The 24,509-nt window shown below is 40.0% G+C and overlaps 1 protein-coding gene and 2 pseudogenes across 1 annotated transcript; 1 reads left to right on the top strand and 2 right to left on the bottom strand.

Annotated features, from left to right (window-relative positions):
• Nucleotides 1-8,912: 8,912 nt before the first annotated feature.
• Nucleotides 8,913-9,296, bottom strand: LOC143847928 (tryptophan N-monooxygenase CYP79A68 pseudogene; annotated as a pseudogene).
• Nucleotides 9,297-14,117: 4,821 nt separating this feature from the next.
• LOC143848129 (cytochrome P450 71AU50-like) lies at nucleotides 14,118-17,771 on the top strand. The gene is made up of 3 exons (XM_077356961.1): nucleotides 14,118-14,726; nucleotides 15,469-15,828; nucleotides 17,026-17,771. The coding sequence occupies exons 1-3, from the start codon at nucleotides 14,205-14,207 to the stop codon at nucleotides 17,647-17,649; spliced, it is 1,506 nt and encodes a 501-aa protein (XP_077213076.1). The 5' UTR covers nucleotides 14,118-14,204; the 3' UTR covers nucleotides 17,650-17,771.
• Nucleotides 17,772-21,258: 3,487 nt separating this feature from the next.
• On the bottom strand, nucleotides 21,259-24,237 carry LOC143847929 (tryptophan N-monooxygenase CYP79A68 pseudogene; annotated as a pseudogene).
• Between the last annotated feature and the right edge of the window lie 272 nt (nucleotides 24,238-24,509).

A 24,509-nucleotide genomic window follows, 5' to 3' on the forward strand; every position in this document is an offset into this window, starting at 1 on the left:
TTGTTTTGTTTTTTTCTTACAATCTTTAAAATTAGTCACTATCCTACGCTAAAAAATGAAAACCCGACCTGCCCAACCCGAGAAACTATCTTGGGTATGGTCGGCAGGGGCAGAGCCACATATAGCGGAACAAAATTTGGCCGCGCAACGTTGCGCAGGAACTTCCTGCGCAACGCCCTAAAATAAAGAGGAAACAGGTGTGGGCCCCGATCCGAGGATGGTGAGGAAACGAGTCCCTACATCCTCAAAGATCTCCACATAAAAGGAGAGCTCTACCAAGGAACTCTCGAAACGGATGTCACCCTCATGGCATAGTACGAGTGGCGATAAATGAGATACCTCTTGATCCAATGATAAATCCCTAAACCAAGAGGTACCTAAAATAAACTTAGAGTCGCCATCCATGCATAGGCCATGGAACCCCAAAATCAAATCCTCTGTGCAATGGATAACCAGAAATATATATGGGCTCGTGCCTGATTACGAATGGAGAAGATCCGAAGAGCACCCCCAATTCGTCCGAGTGCAAGCACTTGGTCTCTTATGCCATTTATTATTAACCTCGAAGAGTTTTGGGCAAAAATCATGTGAAATGGGAACAATCATCAGGAGTCGTCTATCTAAGTATGCATTTCCTGAGAATAGAAATAATAAGCATACAAAAAATAAATGAAAAAGGTTTCACCTAAACATTGCTAGGTTATGAGTGACATACCTAATTGGTGTCTAAGTTCTGATGGACAAACACATGCATGCTACAGCTAAAGGTATAAAGTCTGAATATGAAAATAAGAAAACATAACAAAATACACAACAATGACAACACAACAAATCCTAGGACTCTAAACGATTTAACCTGAGTCCTTGGATGATTTGATGTTCATCCAAAAAAGCCTACGTATCCCCGCTTCCACAAGAATCAGACTCACGTAGTTCTTCGCACCTATTCTAAACTATGATGCCTAAGACACCTAGACCTCTATCCTAGACTCGATCTAAAAGACCGGACTAGTTATTAAAGTTTCTTGTGCGATTATTTAAATTCTAGTAAATTGTGGATTTTAGGACACCCTATATGCCCTAACTAAATGCAGGTTAGCCCTAAGCTAATGCAGGTGGTTCCTATAACCTATGTGTAACTAGGCTATATTTCCTAAGAAAAACAAAAGGCGGACTAGCGCATCCTATTTTAGTCATCAGTCGGTGATGTGGATCGCCAACTGACCGGACGGAGGCGTTCCTATAACTCTAGGATAAACCCCTAGCTCTAAAACAAGCACACGACAAATCAAAGAAGAAGAAAAACCTAACTCTAAAAACTCTCTATCTAGGACAAAGTCCTAACTCTATAGGAAGATCTTTTTGAAAATAAGGTTTTAAAGTCGTTCGAATGTTTTTTTAAAGATTTATAAAATTTATTTACAAAGTTTGGCTGGACTTGGAATGATGATCCCAAGCTGTACTACGTACCTCATGAAAGAGGATCAAGCCAACGTAGTACGAAACGAACTCTCTCTAAAACTTTAAAGCATTTCAAATGACTTAAGGCTTTTGATATTTTTAATTGCTTTTGAATTTTAAAATATTTCGATGTTTTTGGGATTTTAAAGCTTTTCCAATATTTTTGGATTTTTAAAATGTTTCAAGTGTTTTTGGATTTTAAATTTCCGATTTCACCCTTTTGGTCAAAGACCTAAGGGAACACACAAAGCAACACCCTGGGCCAAACCCTAGGGCTAACAGGGGAAACCCCTAAGCCAGGAAAACTAGTGTCCCAATAACACCGGAAATAATCTAAGATCTCAAGCAATCAAAGCTCCATTAGACTGAGATAATCCCTAACAAAGAAGAGTGACGACAATACTAAGGAGAAACTCCTAATTAATAACACTATCAAAAGCGAAGGTAGATGAGTCAAAGAATCTAATAATATCAGCAAAAGAACAAACGAGTCAAAAACTCTTTAATAATATCACTAAAAGGACAAATGAGTCAAAGACTCTCTAAGAATATTGCTAAAGAAGACAACTGAGTCAAAGACTCCCTAATAAGAACAAATGAGTCAAATACTCTCTAATAATACTGCTAAACAAGACAAATGAGTGAAAGACCCTCTAATAAGGACCAAATGAGTCCAAGACTCTCTAATAAAATCGCTAAACGGACAAATGAGTCAAAGGCTCTCTAATAACTCTACCAAAAGGGAAAATGAGTCAAAGACTCTCTAATAATGCCTCCAAAAGGATGAATGAGTCAAAGACTCGCTCCAGAAGAAGGGGGACTCTAACATGAGGTTGGATAAACCTCCTAAAAGGGGAACTCCCTAAATGAGACAAGGCTTGTCTCCAAATAGGGGCTCTACCAATGAGGCAAGGCATGCCTCCTATGAGCACTCTCCACTAAGACCAAAGTAAATTCCCTAAGGAAAGGCTCTAATGACAAGGCTTGTCTCCTTAAGAGAATTGCCTAATGAGACGGAGTGTGTTTCCTATTGGGGCTCCAGATGACTCTCTCATTGCCCCTGCAATGAGGAAGAGAAGCTACCATCTAATGGTTTCTAAAAGACTGTGCATGCACAACATTTGATTCATGTCCTTACCTTTTCCTGATATAAAATTATAGAAGAGTACATTCAAATGAGAGTCCCTAATTAATGAACGGATGGTAGCAAAAGCTAGAATTAATATCTATTCGTGAATTCACATCATCAGTAAACTAAGGTAGGACAGATGTCCGTCCTCTACAGCTAGCTTAGAGAAAATGACCCTACAAAATATATATCTTGACAATCATACAACCCTTATTATTAACAACCATCAAAGGTCATAAGAAAACTAAGAAGTCAATTCGAATGAGAAGAAGAAATTGGTTTTTAACAGTTGTTCACATTCATCACTCTTCTTTTTTTTTTTTCTAAAAAATCTTGATTAAAACGAACATAAACAAAGTATACTATTTATCATAAAAGAATAACATTGAACCAGCATAATACCACAAGGGACTGTCACCTGATTCCAATTAGAGGTCCTACTTCTCCACAACATTATTATCAAATTATTAGAATGCAAATGATCCAATCATATCATTCATTAGATTAGCCCAATGAAAATCACAGCTAACCCATCTCAACTTTCCATACCCTGAAACTTTATCATCATCTAATCAGCACTAAGCTATCTATAAGTGTTAAACAAGATAGCAGCAGACATGAGCACATGCTATACCAACTTTAAGGCCAGATAGTATCACACAGCAAGAGATGAGTGACTTTGATATCTTAATATAAGCTTTGTTATTTTATTTTATTTTTAAAAATGAAAACGTTTCATGTGAGTCCCACTGAAATCTTCATCATGCTATATGGGACAGGATAAACAGATCCATTGTTTCTAATCAAAATCCGGGCACTATTGATCAGCACAAAAACACCATGCCCAGATTTTCATTTAGGCTTCTTTAAAGCATACAGACTTTGTAAAAAAAAAGAAATTCAACCAAAGATACTATTAACCCCAAAGGGAGAAATAAAACCGAACTTATGTAGTCATTAAAAGGTGACTGTCTCATATTCAAGAAATCATAACATCATTGTCATCATAGCTTTAAACTGATACTTTAGTATGAACTATGAAAATCATGAGCTAAACAATGCATGCATTTGAGATAATCATCATTTTCAACAGAATAAAAAAGTTACCAGTTCATTTTGGTACTTAATGAAATAATCTCTTCTATCTAAAGTTCTACACTCAGATATAAATTTGAGTGGTGAAACTTGACCCCTTTCGCTTCAGGCATATGATTAAAACCCAATATTACTAACAGTACTTTCAAAACAAACAACTTCAATCATGTAACCTCCATTATATGCCCCAACTTTGTTAATCAACATGACATAGCCAATACTTGCATGATCAGTCCACAAAGAAAAGTAGTATTTCAACTATAAATTGGAAATTCTGTATAATGATGACAAATGCACACAAGGAAGAACAACAAAACGCAAGATGAGCATTTTAAAGAGAATCGACATTTAAATATAAGAAAAATGTGTCGTGGATGAGGACAAATTTGTGACAGGTATGTCGAATCAGTAACGGAAGTGAGAATTAAAGACGAATTCCTTGTTTAAATATACTAGTCGTTCACCTTTTGTTCATGCTTCGTACCCTTCTTTGTTGTTCTTCGTTGATTCTTAATAACCAAAATTAAAATACATAATCGAGAGAAGAATAGAAGAAGCTTTTCTTGGAGGAACACCACAAATTTCTTGATTTCTTCATTCATTTCATTCAAAATAACTAATTAAAAACCAGCCCTTTACATAGACTAATTTCAAACTTCCAATCAAAGCACACAAAACACGTTTTTTTTTTTTAAATTTAAAACTTCTAATCAAACCCATCTTCCCATGACTTGATAATAACCAATGAATTAACAACGGTAAGAATAAACAAACAAAATGACTCTCATACGTTTTCTAGATGACTAAAAGATGGAGTTGGCTCAGGTGGGCCCTACTAGTTTGCATTAATAACCGTGACCATCTTTGCAAGTTGTTTGAAGCACTTAAAGATAGTAAATAAAAAAGATGGGCTGCAACGAGGCAACGACTGAAAATAAATGGATAGCTATGTCAAGTCTAATGGGCAACATATTAATCAACATAGTATGATTAAATATATGATATATATGTTGTTGAAAGAAGAAAATATAAAAATTTATGAGGAAATTTATTGGATGAATCCATTGTGGGTCCTACCATGAATTGGCCATAGCTCCAAAAAATGAACCAATGTTTGTTCAATTAATAACCCAGTCAAGGTAAGGGGTTGCTAATCTAATGGTTGGGTCTAATTGCTCAACTCTTAACTGATTATTTTACTAGGAAAATTATCTTGTGGACCGATGGGAGGGCCCAACAATGAGAATGTGCCATGTCTGCGAAACATCTACATTTTCCCCATAAACCTAGAGGCTGGCTTATGTCCCTTGTGATGTTGTGGTCAGAACCCATTTGTTCGGTCCCTGATCAGTCTTACTCTCAGTTTCTCTAGCATTACTCATTATAATCGGCCTTTGGATTGGTGGATAAAGATTGCAGGCAGATGTGTGATCAATAATTCACTCGATGACACCCAAATTGACTACACTCCCTTGGGTGATAAACAATTATTGCAGGGTTGGCAAGAGAAACAGAAATAAATGTACCCTTTAACATTGTGTGTAGATCCATCAATCCACGTCCCCTTCTCATGTGAGGACTTTAAGCCAAAAAAATAAATAAAATTGAAGTGATCTTGTTTTTAGTAGTTGATTCTCAGTAAGTTTAGAAATGGAGTCTCTGTAGATTTACAAATTTAGTAGTTAGATGTTAGTGGGAGAAGGGAGTTTGGATTTTTTTTTTTAATACAAGCAAAGGTGTCAGAACTTTGCTACGTTCCATGGTTTCTCACAGAGGATGAGAAAATCAAGCAACCTGCATGACGATAGAGATGTTCAATGCTCTCCAAGCCGCAGTTAACTAAATAGCGGAGCAATTGGCACGGCTGAATTCCCTTTAGCGCGAGCAACCCTATATTACTATAGTGAAGAACAACTCGACAATATCTTCCACTCAGGCATGCCAAAACCCGCGTTCTGCTAGTAATGGCTAATTATCGCAACTACGATATTAAGGTGGATTTGCCCGAGTTCAATGGTCAACTCCACATTGAAGATTTTCTTAATGGATTGTGGTGGTTGACAAAATTTTCAACTACATAAAAAAGCCTGAGGAGAAGAAAACAAAATTCATAGCTATCAAGCTTAAGGGAGGAGCTTCCTCATGGTAGGAGGAACTCCAACCCTCTCGTAAAAGGATTGAAAAGAAACCATTTGGAACATAGGTACGGAAGCGTCAAATCCTTCGTGAGAGTTTTTACCCATTGATTATGATAAGGTACTCTTCCAATAGTACGAAAATTGTGGATAGGTAACAGATTAGTGCGACAATTTAAAGAAGAGTTCTACTGGCTATTTTCCAAACAATGAAATTTCGAAGACCGAGACATGATGAGCAGCATGCTGCATCGGAGGTCTTTATCAAGTAGTCTATGATCATATAACTCTCCACCCGGTTTGGACACTATCTGAGGTAGTGAAGATGGCAGAACAAGTTGAGATCATGCTCAACCAGTCCACCTCTCCTAGAGGACTCCTTGTGGGATTCGTGGCTTGATTGAGCTAACACAGGTAGCAATTCTAGTAAAGAAAGGGAAGGTGATTCTGAATCCTCCTTTTGGGATGAACAAGCCTGCCCAAGCGTTCTCGACGTGAGGAAGAGACGTGGAGATGTTATTTCTACTTGTACTTCAACAATGACTTTTGTTCCAAGACTTGATTTGTACCATTCACAGTTCGAGTAGCAGATCATATTCTAATACAAGTGCAACCAATTGGGCCACAAATCCAACCGGTATCCCCAAGGTAGCTGACATAACTACCAATCTAACCATTGGTAATGAGCATGAAGAGGATGATTTGAAGCACTGTGATGAAGAGGAACACAATACAAAAGAAGATCTTATCCCTTCTAGTTATGCTCCTGAGCGATCTCTAGTGATTCGACGCACGATTTTCATACTAAAAGTAGAGGAGTTTACGCGGCATAACCATCTCTTCATGTACAGGTGCAAGTTAAAGAAAGAATCTGCAACATTATTGATGGAGGTAGAATGGAGAACCTCGTGTTAAAGTACATGGTGGAAAAACTCAAGTTAATACACAGAAGTACCTTGCCCCCTATGCTTGGATATTTCAAAACAGAATCTATAGAGGGTTAGGATCAACCCTCAAACATTCAGATCGGAGGGTTAGAATCGACCTATGGAAATGATTTTTGGGGCACAACCTATTTAGGCTGTGGCCCATCTAATGGACGGTTTGGATAATCCTACGGTGCGGGCCATACAGTTCTTTTAATAAAGTGAGGAGTGTGATCATCAAAATACAATAGTGCTGATGACGTTATATATATGGGGAAAGTGATTGTGAGCGGCCCCTCATATAAGCTTATATGAGGTGACCGCTAAAAACATGGTGGGCCCACATTTTTGGGGTGATCCAAACCGGTCATTTGATAGGCCCTGACATAGATAGGGGGTGCCCAAAAAATCAGCTCCATAGGATCATCCCAACCCTTCGCACTGTGGAGGTGAAAGAGGGGAAATCGGATGGGTAAGTGGGCAAATTTATACCCGCCCATTTTCCCCTCTTTCACCTCCATAGTATATTCATTCGGATTTGAGTGTATCTGATTGAATTTATCAAAAAATAATTTCAAGTAATTTTTTTGTTATTTTCTTGTGGAAAATTTTAAAGCATCTCCCAAAGCTATTTTCTACCTATTTTGAAATATCTTATAAATTGAACCATTATAGAAAATATAATTGAAAAATGTTCTAATGAAATATTTCGAAAAAAAAAAAAAAAAACAGTTTTTAAGTGGTTTTTACACACATGTATTTTTACTTAAAATTTTATTTCCAATCACTAGGCCAATTCATTGTTACCAAGATATTCATCATCACTTGAGCAAACTCTTGATATCATGTTATGTTTATGGTTTTAAATTTCGACCGAAATCCAAAATTTCGGATCGAAATTTCAGATTTCGGTGGGGACCGAAACCCAAATACGCTGAAATTCATTATGTCGCCATTTACCAAATTTCGGTCCGAAATTTCGATTATATGCCCTTTTTAATTAAAAAAAAAGTGTTACAAAATTTTGGAATTTGGGTCCGAAATGTTGAAAATTCGGTCCGGAATTTCGAACCAAATTACCAAATTTCGGACCGAAATTTTGGTTTCCGGTGGGGTCCGAAACGGTTACCGAAACCGAAATTTTAAACCATGCTTATGTTAGAACAAAATGAGCTCCGATCACCACAAATATTAGGAAACACCGTGAAAATGATGAAATGGTGGTCATTTTCACTTTCGTCTTTATTTTCTAAATGCGAGTTGTGTTTTGGCAAGTGTTTTCCTAAAAAGAATGAAATGAACAGCTTCGTGGGGCCTATGTTGTAGACTCAAGCACTTAAAGCCGATGAAAATAACCAAATTGTGGTAATTTTCACTTTCGTTTTTATTTTCCAAATAGAGTTGCGTTTTCGGAGAGTGTTTTCCTAAAAAAGAATGGAATCAAACTTCATGGGGCCTATGTTACACACTCAAACACTCAGAGCCCCGACCCGCATGACCCAACTCATATGGGTGTGCTATGAGTCTTTGACTTTCTTAAATATGTGACTTTCTTAAATATCTGTTGAATAACATAGAAAATTATTTTCCAATATATTGAGACAATTGTTTTCATTGAGGGGATAATGTCTGTTATGTGAAAATAATGTCCTTGAAATTATATACTTGATAACATAAAATTTGAGATTTTTGATGTGAAGATTTGTTTTGTTTTTTCCTACAATCTTTAAAATTAGTCACTATCCTACGCTAAAAAATGAAAACCCGACCTGCCCAACCCGAGAAACTATCTTGGGTATGGTCGGCAGGGGCGGAGCCACATATAGCGGAGCAAAATTTGGCTGCGCAACGTTGCGCAGGAACTTCCTGCGCAACGCCCTAAAATAAAGAGGAAACAGGTGTGGGCCCCTATCCGAGGATGGTGAGGAAACGAGTCCCTACATCCTCAAAGATCTCCACATAAAAGGAGAACTCTACCAAGGAACTCTCGAAATGGATGCCACCCTCATGGCATAGCACGAGTGGCGATAAATGAGATACATCTTGATCCAAGGATAAATCCCTAAACCAAGATGTACCTAAAATAAACTCAGAGTCGCCATCCATGGATAGGTCATGGAACCCCAAAATCAAATCCTCTGTGCAATGGATAACCAGAAAAGATGATTAGGAAAGTGATAATCTTACCGCGGTTAATGCCTTGATCTCTTCTATAGTTAACAATGGGCCCCCTTCACCATTCTTAACCGATATTAGGACGTCGAGGAGGTCCTTCGGCTCCTTTTTGAGGCTCCAATCATCACTAACCCTCCATTGCCTAATACGTTCGTCAATAATTGGATCATGATACTTATTAATCACCTCGACAGCTTTCCTCACAATCCTCTCATGGCCATTTAAATCAAACCATCTCAGGCAAGGAATGTAGTCGGAGACGCAGAAGGCATAGAGAAGAGATAGAACAGTAAAGACAGCCTCGACGTATTCTTCTTCTTCGAAGCCTGGGCCTCCATCCGCCCGGCCCTCTCCAAAGTACCTCCTTCCGAACATCAACTTCCTAATGACATTGCCACTGTATTGTCTAGTGGCAACTCTAAGATTGGCAACTCATATGGGTGTAATGTGAGTTTCTTAAATATCTCTTGAATAATATAGCAAATTATTTTCAATATATTGATACAATTGTTTTCATTGAGGCGATCATGTATGTTATGTGAAAATAGTGTCCTCAAGTTTATACACTTGACGACATAAATTTAGAAAATTTTGGTGTGAAGATTTGTTTTTTTTTTCCTGCAACCTTTAAAATTAGCCACTATCCTACGTTAAAAACTAACCTGACCTGAGATAGTTCTCGGGTAGGGTAGGGTTTTGGAAAACCCGACCCGCCGGACCCGTGTTGCACCCCTAGTAAAAATAATGAAATCAAGGTCATTTTCAGTTTCGTCTTTATTTTCCTATCAAAGTTGCGTTTTGGGAAGTCTTTTCCTAAAAGAAGAATGAAATCAACACTTCATGGAGCCTATGTTGCATGCTCAACAGTTCGTATGGACGCCCGAAGAGGCATTGGAAAGGGAAAATAATACATGTGGCCGACAGGGAGATGGAAGGGAAAGAAAAGGATCGGCAATAATCGGAATAGAAAAATTTTCCGATTCCAAGGGCTGTTTTGCCGAAACAGGAATGGGCTTCTTCTTCGTCAAGGTGGTTGTAAGGGGAAATGATGACATCCCCTGCAACTGAAGTTTTTGGTTTTAATCCCTGCATATGAGAAATGGTGAAATCGCCAAAAAATAGGGCAAAAATTACTGAAAATCAGTGGTTTAAGACGTGGTTTCATGGTTCCAATATTGGACGATCACTTGTACTGCTTTTGCTCTATGATACTGTTCCCTACAACTGAAGTGGGTCCCAGGAATGCGCGATCCTCTTCAACTGAAGTGAGTTGAAAGCTAGCATAAAGAGCGATGAGATGAGAGAGGGAGAGAGGGAGAGAGGGAGAGATGGAGAGTTTATATGTTGGACGGCCGTGTATGTATGAATGGTGGGTGATCCAAACCATTCATTTGTCGAGCTCTATCATAGATATTTCGTGCCCAGAAAATCTTCTCCATACAATGGTCCTAACCCTTTGATTCGTAGAGGTTTAAAATGGATGAATCGGTATGGAATCTCCATGGATCATAGGGTTAGGATCATCCTGTGGTGATGATTTTCGGAAAATACTATGGGGCCCACATTATTTGGGTGATTGAAACTAGGGCTGCAACTCGAGCCGGGTAAAACCCGACCCGCATCGACCCGACCCGAAAATAGCCTGGGTCGGGTTCAGGTTTCATGGGTTTCGGGTCGAGCCGGGTTCAGCTTTCAAAAGCCCGCATGAATCTCGGGTCGAGCCGGGTTTGAAGGGGCCCGACCCGACCCGACCCGAGTTACATAAGTTATAGTATGTAAATTTTTTTCTATTGTTAGTTAAAAGTTAAAGGGATAATTACATTTACACCCCCTCTAGTTTCTGACACATCCACTTCCACCCCTATAGTTTAAAACATGACAAATACACCCCTGTAGTTTCAATTTGTTTAAGGTGGGCCCCCTCAGCTGAAGGTTCGTCCATAGATTGAAGGGTTAGGATGATCCGATGGAGCTGATTTTTTGGGCACACCCTATCTATGTCAAGACCCATCAAATGAACGCTTTGGATCACCCAAACAATGTGGGCCCACATTATTTGGATGATTTTTTGGTAGTGTTTGGATTCGGGTAGGGGCCCACATTATTTGGATGATCCAAAGCATTCATTTGATGGGTCCTGACATAGATATGGTGTGCCCAAAAAATCAGCTCAATCGGATCATCCTAACCCTTCAATCTATGGACGAACCTTCAGCTGAGGGGGCAAACCTTAAACAAATTGAAACTACAGGGGTGTATTTGTCATGTTTTAAACTATAGGGGTGGAAGTGGATGTGTCAGAAACTAGAGGGGGTGTAAATGTAATTATCCCAAAGTTAAAAGTGAAAACCCACGCACCCACTCTTACTGTATGTGAGTGTAATTTCTGCTTCTATGAGTTGAGTTGATTCAAGTGTTTGATTCAGCATTGTTTGATTGTAATTACAACATTGTTTGATTACAGCATTGTTTGATTCAAGTGTGATGTGAGTGTAATTACATCATTGTTTGATTCAAGTGTAATGTGAGTGTAATTTCTGCTTCTATGAGTTGAGTTGCCTTGCCAAACAAGAATTTTCCTTAAAAATTTGCGTCAACGTGAAAAAACCCGACCCGACCCGAACCGACCCGAGATTTATCATGGGTAGGGCCGGGTTTGGGAATCGTGGGTTTTCCGAAAAAAAACCCGACCCGACCCGACCCGAGATATTTCTCGGGTAGGGTTGGGTTCTCCAAAACCCGACCCGCCCGACCCGAGTTGCAGCCCTAATTGAAACCATTCATTTGTTGGGACCTAACATATATAGGTTGTGCCCAATAACTGTTCTCCATAGAACGGTCCTAACCCTCTGATTTTTAGAGGTTTAAAATGGACGACACAATATGAAAACCTCCATGGATCATAGGGTTATGATCATCTTGTGGTGAAGATTTTCCAAAAATACTATGAAGCCCACATTATTTTGGGTGATCCAAACCATTCATTTGTTGGGCCCTAACGTAGATAGGTTATGCCGAAAAAATCTTCACCGATTTGTAGAGATATAAAATGGACGGAGGATTAGGATCATTCTGGGGGAAGATTTTCTAGACAAACCATCTGTATGTCAATGGCCAACAAATTAATGGTTTGGATCACCCAAACAATGTGTGGGCCCACTGTACTTTTGTGTTCCATGCACAGCCGTCCACCATATAATTTCTCGGGAGATATGATGAGAGAGAAAATTTTACGCCTTTTTCACCCCCAATACATATGAGAAATAATTGTGGTAATAAAGACTCCCACATGTAGACCTGGACCTGCGGGTCCACCCAGCCTGCCCGTAATTTACATGTCTGGGTCACTAAATTAGTGTGACATCCATTGAAATTTAACCTGCTCCAACTTAACCCATCAAAACTGGGCCGGGCTTGGTAAACCCTGGGGTGCCCGTATAATGGGAATAAAACAGCAAAAAAAATATCCACGTAAAAAACCAACATTTCTTACTTAATTGCCCATATATTTCCTCTAATTAAACCCACTAAATAGTCAAAAACAGTAAAATACTTTTTTTTTAAAAAATTTAAGAGACCATCCTAGTCATTTGGACTAGGGGTGTAAACGAGCCAAGCCGAGGCTCGGCTCGTTAAGCTCAAAAGCTCGGCTCGGGCTCGAACCAGGCTCGCGAGCCTGACCGAGCTCGGGTTATATTCAGTTCACACCCCTCATCTTCCCTGGATAGCCCTATCTAGTGTAATTTGACTACTTTTTTTACACTATGGTGGGTGGTCCAAGTAACAAATGGGGTTCCAAAAATGAAGTGACATATTTTGCCTCCCCCTTTCACTCTATGGACAACCCTTTTAGTGTATATATTAATATGTAATATATATATTTAAATATATTAAATTCTTAACGAGCCGAGCTGAGTCGAGCCTGGCCTAAATCGGGCTCGGCTCGTTAAGGATTCGAGCCGAGCTTTTTTCGAGCCGAGCTCGAGCGAGCTTCCGAGCCCGAGCCAAAATTGACACCCTTAATTTTAGGGGTGGCAATGGTTCGGTTTGACCCTCAAACCGAACCGAACCGAAATTTGAATCGGTTTGGTTTTACCAAACCGAAACCGAACCAAAATCGAATTTTCGGTTCGGTTTCGGTTCGGTTCTGCCAATTTTACCACCCCTTACTCATAATTATTGGAGATATTCGGTTTCGGTTCGGTTTCATCCCCAAACCAAACCAAACAGAAATTTGAATCGGTTTGGTTTAACCAAACCAAAACTGAATTTTCGGTTCGGTGTCGGCTCGGTTCCGGTTCGGTTCGGCCAATTTTGCCACCCCTACTTAATTTGGACTGAAATAGACAAAAAAGAAAAAGAAAAAGTGGGTGACCCACGGGTTCAGCTAGCCCATATATAGGTGGGGTATGGGTTTACATAATAGTGACCTAAGATTCCAGGTCATTTGTGACCGGGCCCATACCACATGGACAGTACCTGGCCCACCCATTTGCCGTGTAAGAAGCCAATTTCCTTTTTCGATAATGGAACGGTCTTGGAATGAAAATTTTGGACCGTTTAGTTTTACTTTCAAGGTTTTGCCGGGTTATTTCTGGCATCCAGACACAGCCTTTTAAAGCCCCAATCTCCACAAAACGGAACGTAATCGCTCTCTTTCTTCCTCTCGTCTTTATTTTCCAAACAGAGTTGCGTTTTGGGAAGTGTTTTCCTAAAGACGAGAGAAATCAAAACGTTATGGGGCCTAGTTGCACACTCAAGCACTAACACCCCTCGAAATTTGTTTTTGAGCACCCTCGTGATTCTCGTGCTCACCGTCTCTCGTGCATCCCGTGTGCATTGTAATTCCCTCCACATATAATAGAGAGAGATGATGTTGGCACTAGCATATTTTAATAATTGCACAACCTCGGCTTGCCGGCTTGCCTTGTCTGTTTTATTTGGCTTTGAGAGCATTTTGAAACCATAATAACTTTGACAGGCACTACCATATTTTAATAACTGCACAAACTCAGCCTGTCTTGTCTTTCTTTTTTCTTTTTCTTTTTTGGCTTTGAGAGCTTTTTGGAACCGTAACATTGACAGCTCTTTAAATAATAAAAGACAAGATTATTTGGTGCAATTAATAAAACCTGGTAGTGTCAATATCAGTAGCCATGTCAAAATCATTCCCTTTAAATAGGCTTCTCCCTCTCTTCATTCCATATAAGAAGAGGAAGGAGGAAACAGAGAAGAAAAAAAATAGTGTGCGTGTAGAGTTTGTCTTTGCTTGGTTGTTAAACCATGGATACAATATTTCAGTGGCCCTCTCTTCTTCTCCTAGCTTTAGGGCTCTTATCCTTTACCTATCTTCTTCGTGCCATTAGAAGGAGAGGAAAGACCCCTCTTCCTCCGGGTCCTCGAGGGATACCATTGTTAGGCAATCTACTAATGTTGGGTGACCTCCCTCATCGTAACCTTCAAAAGCTAGCCCAACAATACGGGCCCATCATGTACATGCAGTTTGGTTTCGTTCCAACCGTGGTGGTCTCGACCTCTAAAGCAGGCATACAATTTCTCAAGACTCATGACTCAGTCTTCGCGACTCGACCTATTACTGAGTTTGGGAAGTACCTCTTCTATGATAGGAAGGGACTCGGTTTCTCTGAGTTTGGCCCATATTGGAGAAATGCAAGGAAATTTTGTACACTTGAATTGCTTAGTAATAGCAAAATTGAGTCCTTCAAATCTATGCGAGGAGAAGAGTTGGGTCTCTTGGTCCAATCTCTCAAAGAAAAGCATGATATCGTTGACCTTACTGCCAAGGTATTGAGTAATGAGTTAATGAGTTTTAGCACTTAGCCCTTGTTTATTTTGGATTTTGATAATAGCTAGATTGTGTAATTAGAACTGATTATTGGGATCAAAATTAGAGGTTAATTTGAGTCCAATAATCTGTTACTCAGAATCGGTTCTAAAATTCCAAAACAAAGAGCCTTAGGGCCTCTTTGGATTCCTCCTAAAGTTATTTGCATTTGATCTTAAATGGAAAATATGGTTAGTTGCATCCAATGGTTCTGATAGTTTTAGATGAAATAGTTAGGCTAGTGATATTGGCACTATCATGTTTTGATAAATGTACAAACTCAGCTTATCTTGTCTTTTTTTAGTGTCTTCTGAGAGCTTTTTGGGGAACCCTAATAACCTTTGACCGATGCTTAGCCACAATCATGTGTTTTACCAAACTTTTCCAGAAAAGTCCTGCAAACCAAAGTTATTTGCATAGATTCTTCTGTGCAAATGGTATAGTAAATGGCTTTCAAAGAGGCCCCCCTTAATGTCCCATGTGCAAGATTAGTCTAAAATAATCTTATATGCAAACAAGAACCAAATTTCATGGCCCATAAACTAATACAAATGTAAGATTTAGGCCCCCTTTTTGTTTGAATTTTGAGAACCGATTGTGAGTACAAAACTGATTATCGGACTCAAATTTATCTTAGAGAGTCGTAATCTAATAATAATCAAGAGGGTCATCACAATATTTCCATGTTTCATTGTTTTTCAGGTGTCACAATTGATTGTCGACATGTCATGCCGAATGCTATTTGGGAGGAAGTACATGGACGAGACCATAGATAAGAGGGGTTTCAAAGCTGTGGTTGATGAAACAATGAATTTGGCTGGATCATTCAATGTGGCGGATTATATACCTTTTGTGAGTGGATTGGATCTTCAAGGATTGGGGACTAGAATGAAGAAACTTAGCAAGGTTTATGATAATTTCTTTGAGAAGATCATTGATGAACACATTAAGACCAAGGGGAATGGGCCTCCGAGGGACTTTGTTGATGCAATGCTAGCATTTATGGAGTCAAAGAACAGTGAATTTCAAGTGGATCGCAACGAAATCAAAGGGATCCTCCTGGTGAGGAAACATATAACAACTTCCTCTTTTCTTTTCTTTTTTTCCTCTAGTTATGATTTTTACTTTTCCACCCCAGAAAAAGCACTGTATGGCCCACTTTAAGGGATGATCCAAACCGTTCATTTGTTGGGCCACAACGTAGATAGCTTGTGTGCCAAAATGTCATTACCATAGGATGATCCTAACCCTCTGATCTATAGAGGGACTGCACATTATGGAAACCTCTACGGAGAGGGCTAGAATCATGCTATGGAAATGATTTTTGGGGCACAACCAATTTGGGAAATGGGTTGTAGCCCAACAAATGAACGGTTCGGATCATCCCAAAAAGTTTGGAAGTATAGTGCTTTTTAAAATGAGAAAACGGTTCCTACACATATGTGTAGATAAGTTATCTACACACTAGCTTAAAATACAGTGGGGGCCACATTATTTGGGTGATCCAAACCATTCATTTTTAAGGCCCTCACATAGATAGGGTGTCCACAAAAAATCAGATCCGTAGGATCATCCTAACCATTCGAACTGTGGAGGCAAAAAATGGACTAATTTGTGAAGATTTAGAGACATCCATTTTACCTCCACAAATCGTAGGGTTGGGATGATCCTATGGATCTGATTTTTTGTAGACACCCTATCTATGTGAGGGCCTTTAAAATTGATGGCTTGGATCACCCAAACAATGTGGGCCCCCACTGTATTTTAAGCTAGTGTGTAGAGAACTCTCTACACATATGTGTAGGAACCGTTTTCTCTTTTAAAATATAGGTTACACCCTATAAAATCTCAGTAAGTGGGTGACTCCAAAATTGTTAAAAAAATAAAGTGAGGAGTAAAAACACAAAAATAAAATAAAAAGGGTAATGATATTCACACCCACTTTTCTCGTCATTTTACTACCTTTAATATCTCTTTTCCAAAAAAATGATTGCATATAATTAATATCATTTTCCACAGAATAAGAATATTAATAGGGAAGTGATATCAGCACAACCATGTTTTAATATTTGCACAAACCCAGCTTGTCTTTTATTTTTATTTACTTGGGAGTTGGGAGAGCTTTTTGGGAACTGTGGTAGCCTTTAACAGCTCTTTCAATAATAAAAGACAAGCTGCACTAGTGCAATTGTCAAAACATGGTCGTGCTGATATCATTGAGATTGACGAACTCAATTACTAGTGTTTCCTCCTTCGCAGGACATGCTCATTGGTGCTGTAGATACATCAGCAGCAACATCAGAGTGGGCCCTCTCTGAGCTCCTCCGAAACCCTAGCGTAATGCAAAAGCTCCAAAACGAGCTAGCCAAAGTAGTGGGCATGGACCGGATGGTGGAAGAGTCCGACCTACCTAGCCTAGACTACTTGGACCTGGTCCTCAAAGAAAGCATGAGGTTGCACCCAGTGGCCCCACTACTCGTCCCCCGTGAGGCCATGGAGGACATAACAATAGATGGGTACTTCATTCCTAGGAAGAGCAGAGTCATCATCAACGCGTGGGCCATATCGCGGGACCCCAATTCGTGGCCTAACCCTGAAGAATTCAACCCTGAGAGGTTCAAAGGCAATAATGCCGACATGCGGGGGAGCGATTGCCTGTTCCTCCCGTTTGGGGCGGGCCGCCGGAGTTGCCCCGGCATCTCTTTGGGGCTGTTGGTGGTGCGGCTCATTGTGGCGCAGCTGGTACATTGCTTCAGATGGGAGCTTCCGGGTGGGGTCAAGCCAAGTGAGTTGGACATGATGGAGAGGTTCAGTTTGGTGGTTCCTAGGGCCAATCATCTTACGGCGATTCCATCTTATCGCCTAAGTAAGGATGTTTGGTAAAAGGTTTTCATGCATGTGATCTTTGTTCTGCTAATTATGTTTATGAGTGTGGACGCTCTTTTTTTTTTGTGGTTTGATTTGAATTATGGTTTAAATAAATGTTAATTTAGTTTTTGCTTGTAGATATTGATGAGTGTCATTCCAAATCGATCAGTCTAACTAATAACTATCGTAGCAAGGAAAATAAAAGAGAAACAACTACAATTGATAGGGGTGCTCTCAAGTTGTTTGTGGGTACAAATGTACAATCAAATTAGGAAACTGATATTTTGAACGTTTTTAAAAACATTGGGACTAATCTCTATTAATTTTCTAGATTAACATGGAGAAATAGAAGGGGAAAAATGTAGTCCTCATGTAAGAGGAGACAAGCACTGGATTTGACTGGAATTACCTCGGAGAGTGAAGAGTAGTGGCAAGTAGTCTTTGGTTGTGCTAGAGAGAACGTAATGGAATAAGTACGGGGTGTCATTACCAATATAGGTAGAGGAGAGAGGGGGATGAGAAGAGAGAAAGAAAAAAAACACTATTCCCATGAAATTTCAAGCAAATTTCCACCTTTTTGTGTGAATTTTGGCTTGGGTATAATGTAAGGATGGGGCATGAAGGGAGTCTCCAATAAGGTAATGATATATATTTACATTCAAAAGAGGAATTTTTGCTTATGTGGCAACCAAATGGCAAGCAAAATCACCTGAAAAAGCGGGGATCCGCCCCGCCCCGCCCCGTTTGGGGAGGGGATTCCCCGATTTGAAAGGGGAAGGGGAAGGGGAAGGGGAATATAAAAATTCCCCGGTGCGGGGAGGGGAAGGGGAAGGGGATGGAGTTGTCTCCGCCCCGCCCCGTCCCGCCCCGCTAATCAATGCAATTTTTTTGTAAATTTTTAAGTGTTTTTTTTAAGGAAAACTACTATAAACTCTGTGGATCGGCTACAAGATTCCCCCAAACATAAACTTAGCTTGTCTTTTCCTTTTAATTAGCTTCTGAGAGCATTTTGGGAACTATAATAACCTTTTCACAGATGTTGAAATAATAAAGACAAGCTGAGAGCCTGAGACGCTGAGTGTATGCAATTATCAAAAAATCGTAGTGCCAACAGAATTTTAGGGTTGGATTGCAGGTTTTAATTTTCAACAAGAAAAATTTAGCTACTAGAAATTTGTTTCATGTCAGCACTAGACTGAATTGCAGTTAAAGAAATAAGTCATTTGTTGATTTTGTTCTCTTCTCCATTCTCATTTCTCATGCTCATCTGGGGGTTAACATGCTATACAGAATGAACTAATGAACATTATTTTGCGTGTGTGAGCGCCCACTTATGGACTTTTAAAGTTCATTGTGACTACTGAAATAGTTACTTTTTGCACATTGGCTGCCTGTTAATGAAGGTAATCCTGGTGCTCATTTCCTATTTATCATTCCATAATTTATGCAGAAAATTGCTGAAAGATGAGGTCCTGTTGTTATTTATGTTTGTTGTCTCATCCATGCATTTCTGATTTTGTCCATCTGTTTGTTGATCACATGAATAGAATCATAGCATTCATCACAATATTGTCTGTAATGGACGTAGAAGAAAGAAGCTTTGTTTGCTGGTTTGGTTGGGTTCCAAAGAGGGGGCGGGGCAGGGATTTTGTCCCCGAAGGATGCGGGGAGGGGAAGGGGAAGGGGAAGGGGATTAGATATTCCCCGCGGGGAGGGGAGGGGGATTCCCCACCATCCCCGCAGAGGGGAAGGGGAAGGGGAGGGGGGAAATTCCCCGCAGAGGGGAAGGGGAAGGGGACCCCAACATCCGGCCCCGACCCGCCCCGTTGCCACCCCTACCCATCTTTCTCTAGACTTGTGTAATTATCTTTTGCGAGTATGCATTAAGTGCACCGAGAGTTTAATATTTGTGGCTCAACTACTTACTATGTGGACCGTGTATTTGGAGAGAAAACATCATCGATGGCCTGTAACCCCCCAAACCTCCAAATCAGTTTTAATTATACTAGAGCCAAATAGAAAAGGCAAGTACAACTGATAAGGTTTCCTAACATTTGGCACCTTTACCTTTACAACTAAGAGCGGTCGAGTAAACTATCATTGTTAACATCGTTTGAGAAAGAAGGGCCTATATCTTTATCCGTCCCCGTCCAGTTGTGATTTGTTACAACCCTAGATTGATGCCCCTATTTTGGATGCATGAATTTTATAATCTGGATCATAAAATCTTGAATTTTAGAAGCTAAAACTTGGATTTTATAATCTGGATTGTAAAATCCTGAGTTTTACAAGTTAAAACCTGCTTTTTACAACCCTAGATTGAAAATCATTGTTTTAGCTTATAAAATCCAGAAATTTACAAACTTGAATTATAAAATCCATGTATCCAAATGGCACCAGAGTGTTTTGAACTATTTTACCATGAGACTTGTCTATTGTAAATTTTAGATTAAAGAGTAAAATTGGACTTTACGGCAAAAGCAAATATGTTGGAAATTTTAAATCAAAATCAATGTTTATTGTTTTATGAAAAGACTTTGTGATATTCTAGGATAGTTATAGTATGTTGAAAATGTAACAGTACCCTTGTATGTTTTCTAGAGCTCTTAATGTCTAAGCTTGAATTTAGAAGAGTCAATGAAGAGTTTCTACATGTAGGATACTTATAAGACTCATGGGGACTACAACACAAAGTGTTTAATATATTTTTAGAAAACTAGAATTAGTAGAATTCCCCATAAGGAAACAGGATCCTCTGAGAGAAAGACTGCCGGCAAATCCGATTCGATCGTGCACAAATTAACGGAAAAGTAAAACATTAAAACAAGCTATAAGATGAACACCAGGATCTTCCGTGAGTTGGCCAAGCCTACATCCATTTCATCTTTCCGATGTGGGATTATTGCTTTTGTGTGGAACCCCCAACAATATCCCCTTCCACGCGGAAGCAATATTGTGGACAATCTCCCATATCCATGCTGCGGCGGGATCCACGAGATCTTCTCTGAGGGAACTTCACCCTCCTCAAAGGTACACTGGGGTTGCCGAGATCTTCCCCAAAGGACTTTTCTTTTCCATCCCCTGAGGAAACACCAGGGTTACTATGCCCTAGGTCTAATGCCACTTGTTAGGACTAGGTGAGAACTCACCCTTGAAAGCCAGCGTTTAACCCATCCACATCCATTTCATCTTTCTGATGTGGGATATATGCTTTTGCGTGGAACCCCAACGTGAAGTCCAGTAGAATGTATAGTGGAGCACACTTCTTAGGATGATCCACACCGTTAATTTGATAGGCACAACATAAATAGGCTGTACCGTCCGATCTGTAGAGGTTTCTATAATGTACATCCGGTCCCTCTACAGATCAGAAGGTTAGGATCATCCTATAAAGATGATTTAGGTGTACGGCCTATTTACATTTTAGCCCATCAAATGAACGTTTTGGATATCCAAATTAGTGATTGTCTATTACACAGATCTAATAATTGGAATGAGAATAGAAAAACCACAAAAGCATATTTATTATCACTCATCCAATAGGGCTACAAAAATACTAGAAAGAGGCTTAAATTATAGGGAAATGATTTCCCCCCTTCATTGCACACTTAATAATCTTATTTTTTAGAGACGTAACTCTTTGATCCGATTCTCCAAGTTCATGTAAGAAGAGCCTCCTTTCTTTGTAGCTCTCTCTGCACTCTCCTTCCACTCCCTAGCCTTCTTCCCCATCTCCTTCCCCTTCTCTCCTTCCATCAACTCCCTAACAAGACAGTCCACTTGCTCCCTCTTGACCTCTTGGCTAACCTCCATTCCAATCCCCCACTCACCGCAAGTGAATCGGCAATTCATCGGTTGCTCCCCACAAAATGTCCAACAAATCATCGGCACCCTGCCACATGCTCTTTAGTAAAGAATTCCACCCACAATGCGTTAGAAACCCTCCAATTGAAGGGTGGGCAAGCACTTGCTCTTGTGGGCACCACTCCGGGAAGAAGCCCCTCCCTTCGAGCCCACAGCCCATAATTGAGTCCAATAATCCGTTTACGACCCACAATCAGTTGTCACAATCTAATACGAGCAGGACCTTAGTTTTTCTGCTTCCTGAAGAAAAAAAGCTGGTTTTGTTCTATCTATTTTCAAATTGAGCTGCATAATTTAAAAGGTTAGTCACAACAAAAATAAAAGGGAGATGATATTTTCACTCCCCTTGCATTACACATGTGCTCCTCTTATAACGTGATTTGACGTGAAAAGTGGGCAACTTTAACGCTTTTCGACATCAAATCACGTTATTGGGTGTTTGGGGGGTGAAAATATCATCGTTTACATTTGAGATGAAATACCCTCCACACTTATTTAAAAGTTCATAGGTACTGATACGTGGTGAATATATCTTAATCATCACCAACATCATCGTCATCATCAAGGGTGCATTATTTAATCCTGCTTGTTTTAGATGTTGCGAATATATTTTCAGCAGAAAACCAATTCATGTCAAATTGGGTATTTGGTTTGTTTGCAGGGTGGAATTGATTTTGCACCCAATTAGATTCTACATATCCCAGCAAAATATGCATTTTTGATGGAATTTTGGATCAATTTAAGTCCAAAATCAATTCTACAATTGCGAATCAATTGCCCAATTTTGCCACGAATCGGTTTGGGCTCAGAATCCATTATCAAAATCCAAAACAAGGGAAATCAAAATCCAAAACAAAATGACCTTAAAGTGTTAGAAGCCGTCCAAAAGAGAAGGGAAAGGGGCGAAATAAATATAGAAAGTAAGGAGGAAATGAATGTAGGATGTAAGAAGGGAGAAAAGTGAATCATTGTTGGAAGGGAGGAAGATTGTGAGCAGGGGTGGAGCCACATAGAGCATGAGGGGGGCCATGGCCCCCCCAATGACTTGGAAAACCTCTTTTGTGGTTTCTAAGCTAGTTTAGTGGCCATGGCCCCCCCAAATGACCAATGCAGGCAAGTATAAATTAGTTTGGCCCCCCAAGTGTAAATTCCTGGCTCCGCCCCTGATTGTGAGATGGACTGAGGATGGTGAGGAGAGGAGGAAGAGATGTAATGTATTAAAGGAGGGAGGAGAGAAGAGAAAGGAAAGGAGAGACGGTATAGAGTTTTCTCACCTTTTCCAAATTTAGCTTATTCTCAATCATAGGTTTAGAGTCCGTTTTATATGTAGGTCTTTTTAAAATTTAAGACTCTCTGCTCACTTGCCGTTGTTTGGTTTTAACATAGAGCCCCGGACAACTTTTCTAGTTTAAGTATACAAAGACAGCTCACCTGAGGTGAGAAGTAAGCCACGTATCGCAACATATCCAACATTGCCAATTCCTACTAGGGCCTGAATGGCCTATTCACAAAAGTCAATGCATTGTGGCTCTCTTTGAATGAGACACTCACCTCATATTACAAAAATGTAACGGTTCAATGTCAACTTTAATGATTCAGTTTTCAAATACAGTAACAAATGTTCATAGCCCATTTGCTGATTAGTGCCATATTTAGATGAGATTAAAGCAGAAAAGATGATTAGAGAAGTGATAATCTTACCGCAGTTAATGCCTTGATCTCTTCGATAGTTAACAATGGGTTCTCTTCACCATTCTTAACCGATATTAAGACGTCGAGGAGGTCCTTCGGCTCCTTTTTGAGGCTCCAATCATCATTAACCCTCCATTGCCTAATACGTTCGTCAATAATTGGATCATGATACTTATTAATGACCTCGATAGCTTTCCTCATGATCCTCTCATGGCCATTTAAATCAAACCATCTCAGGCAAGGAATGTAGTCGGAGACGCAGAAGGCATAGAGAAGAGATAGAACAGTAGCCTCGACGTATTCTTCTTCTTCGAAGCCTGGGCCTCCATCCGCCCGGCCCTCTCCAAAGTACCTCCTTCCGAACATCAACTTCCTAATGACATTGCCACTGTATTGTCTGGTGGCAACTCTAAGATTGACAATGCTACCACCCGTAAGGTTCCTACATTGGTCATAGATGTACCGAACAAGGTTGTCTGCTTCCTCGATTCTTTTATAAAGGAGCCACCGGAGTCTCACTGGAGATAAAAGCTCCGATACCACCACCCTTCTCATCTTCTTCCATTGATCTCCCCAAGGTGTGTCGACGATGGCTAAGAAACCCCGGCTCGCATACTCAGTGCCCATGGTCAGCGGCCTAGACACGAAGAGTGCATCATGTTTCTTTAAGAACTCACACGCAATCTTGGGGCAATTGACAGGAATCACATGAACGTTGCCCAATCGGATAGATGCGATATCGGTGTTCATCTCCTCCATGAGGTGAAAGATCCATCGGAAAACTGGCTTGTTCATGAGCATCTCCGGAAGGTTTCCAACAATCGGCCATGGTGACGGGCCCGGGGGCAGTTGGGGCCCTTTCTTGTTCTTAATCCTTTTGGATTGGAAAAATTGGATGAGAAAGAAGATGAAGGATGGAAACAAGATGAATGCATAGGTGGGCCATAGGGGGACCCCAGTTAGGCCATTAGGGGCTACATCGGCGGCCACGGTCCGCCGACATAAGTTGAGGAAGGAGGAGGTGGTGATGGTATTGGTGTTTTTCATGGATAATGGTGGTTGTGTAGTCTGTATTGATAAGGTATAGGCGTAGAGAAGTAGTGGGGGATTGCTCTAGGTAAGAAGATGGCATTGTATGTTGCTTTAAATATAAGAAAAATGTGTTGTGGATGAGGACAAATTTGTGACAGGTATGTCAAATCAGTAACGGAAGTGAGAATTAAAGACGAATTCCTTGTTTAAAAATACTAGTCGTTCACCTTTTGTTCATGCTTCGTACCCTTCTTTGTTGTTCTTCGTTGATTCTTAATAACAAAATT

This window comes from Tasmannia lanceolata, unplaced genomic scaffold, assembly GCF_043159265.1.
Source record: "Tasmannia lanceolata isolate RefF3 unplaced genomic scaffold, GAP_Taslan_0.1 ptg000016l, whole genome shotgun sequence".
In the NCBI taxonomy this organism is placed as follows: domain Eukaryota; kingdom Viridiplantae; phylum Streptophyta; class Magnoliopsida; order Canellales; family Winteraceae; genus Tasmannia; species Tasmannia lanceolata.

Bases quoted from the DNA above. Each gene is read 5' to 3' on its own strand.
- LOC143848129 (XM_077356961.1), top strand. From the start codon at position 14,205: ATGGATACAATATTTCAGTGGCCCTCTCTTCTTCTCCTAGCTTTAGGG. The intron at 14,727-15,468 runs GTATTGAGTAAT...ATTGTTTTTCAG, and splicing joins TCGTTGACCTTACTGCCAAG to GTGTCACAATTGATTGTCGA. The intron at 15,829-17,025 runs GTGAGGAAACAT...CCTCCTTCGCAG, and splicing joins AAATCAAAGGGATCCTCCTG to GACATGCTCATTGGTGCTGT.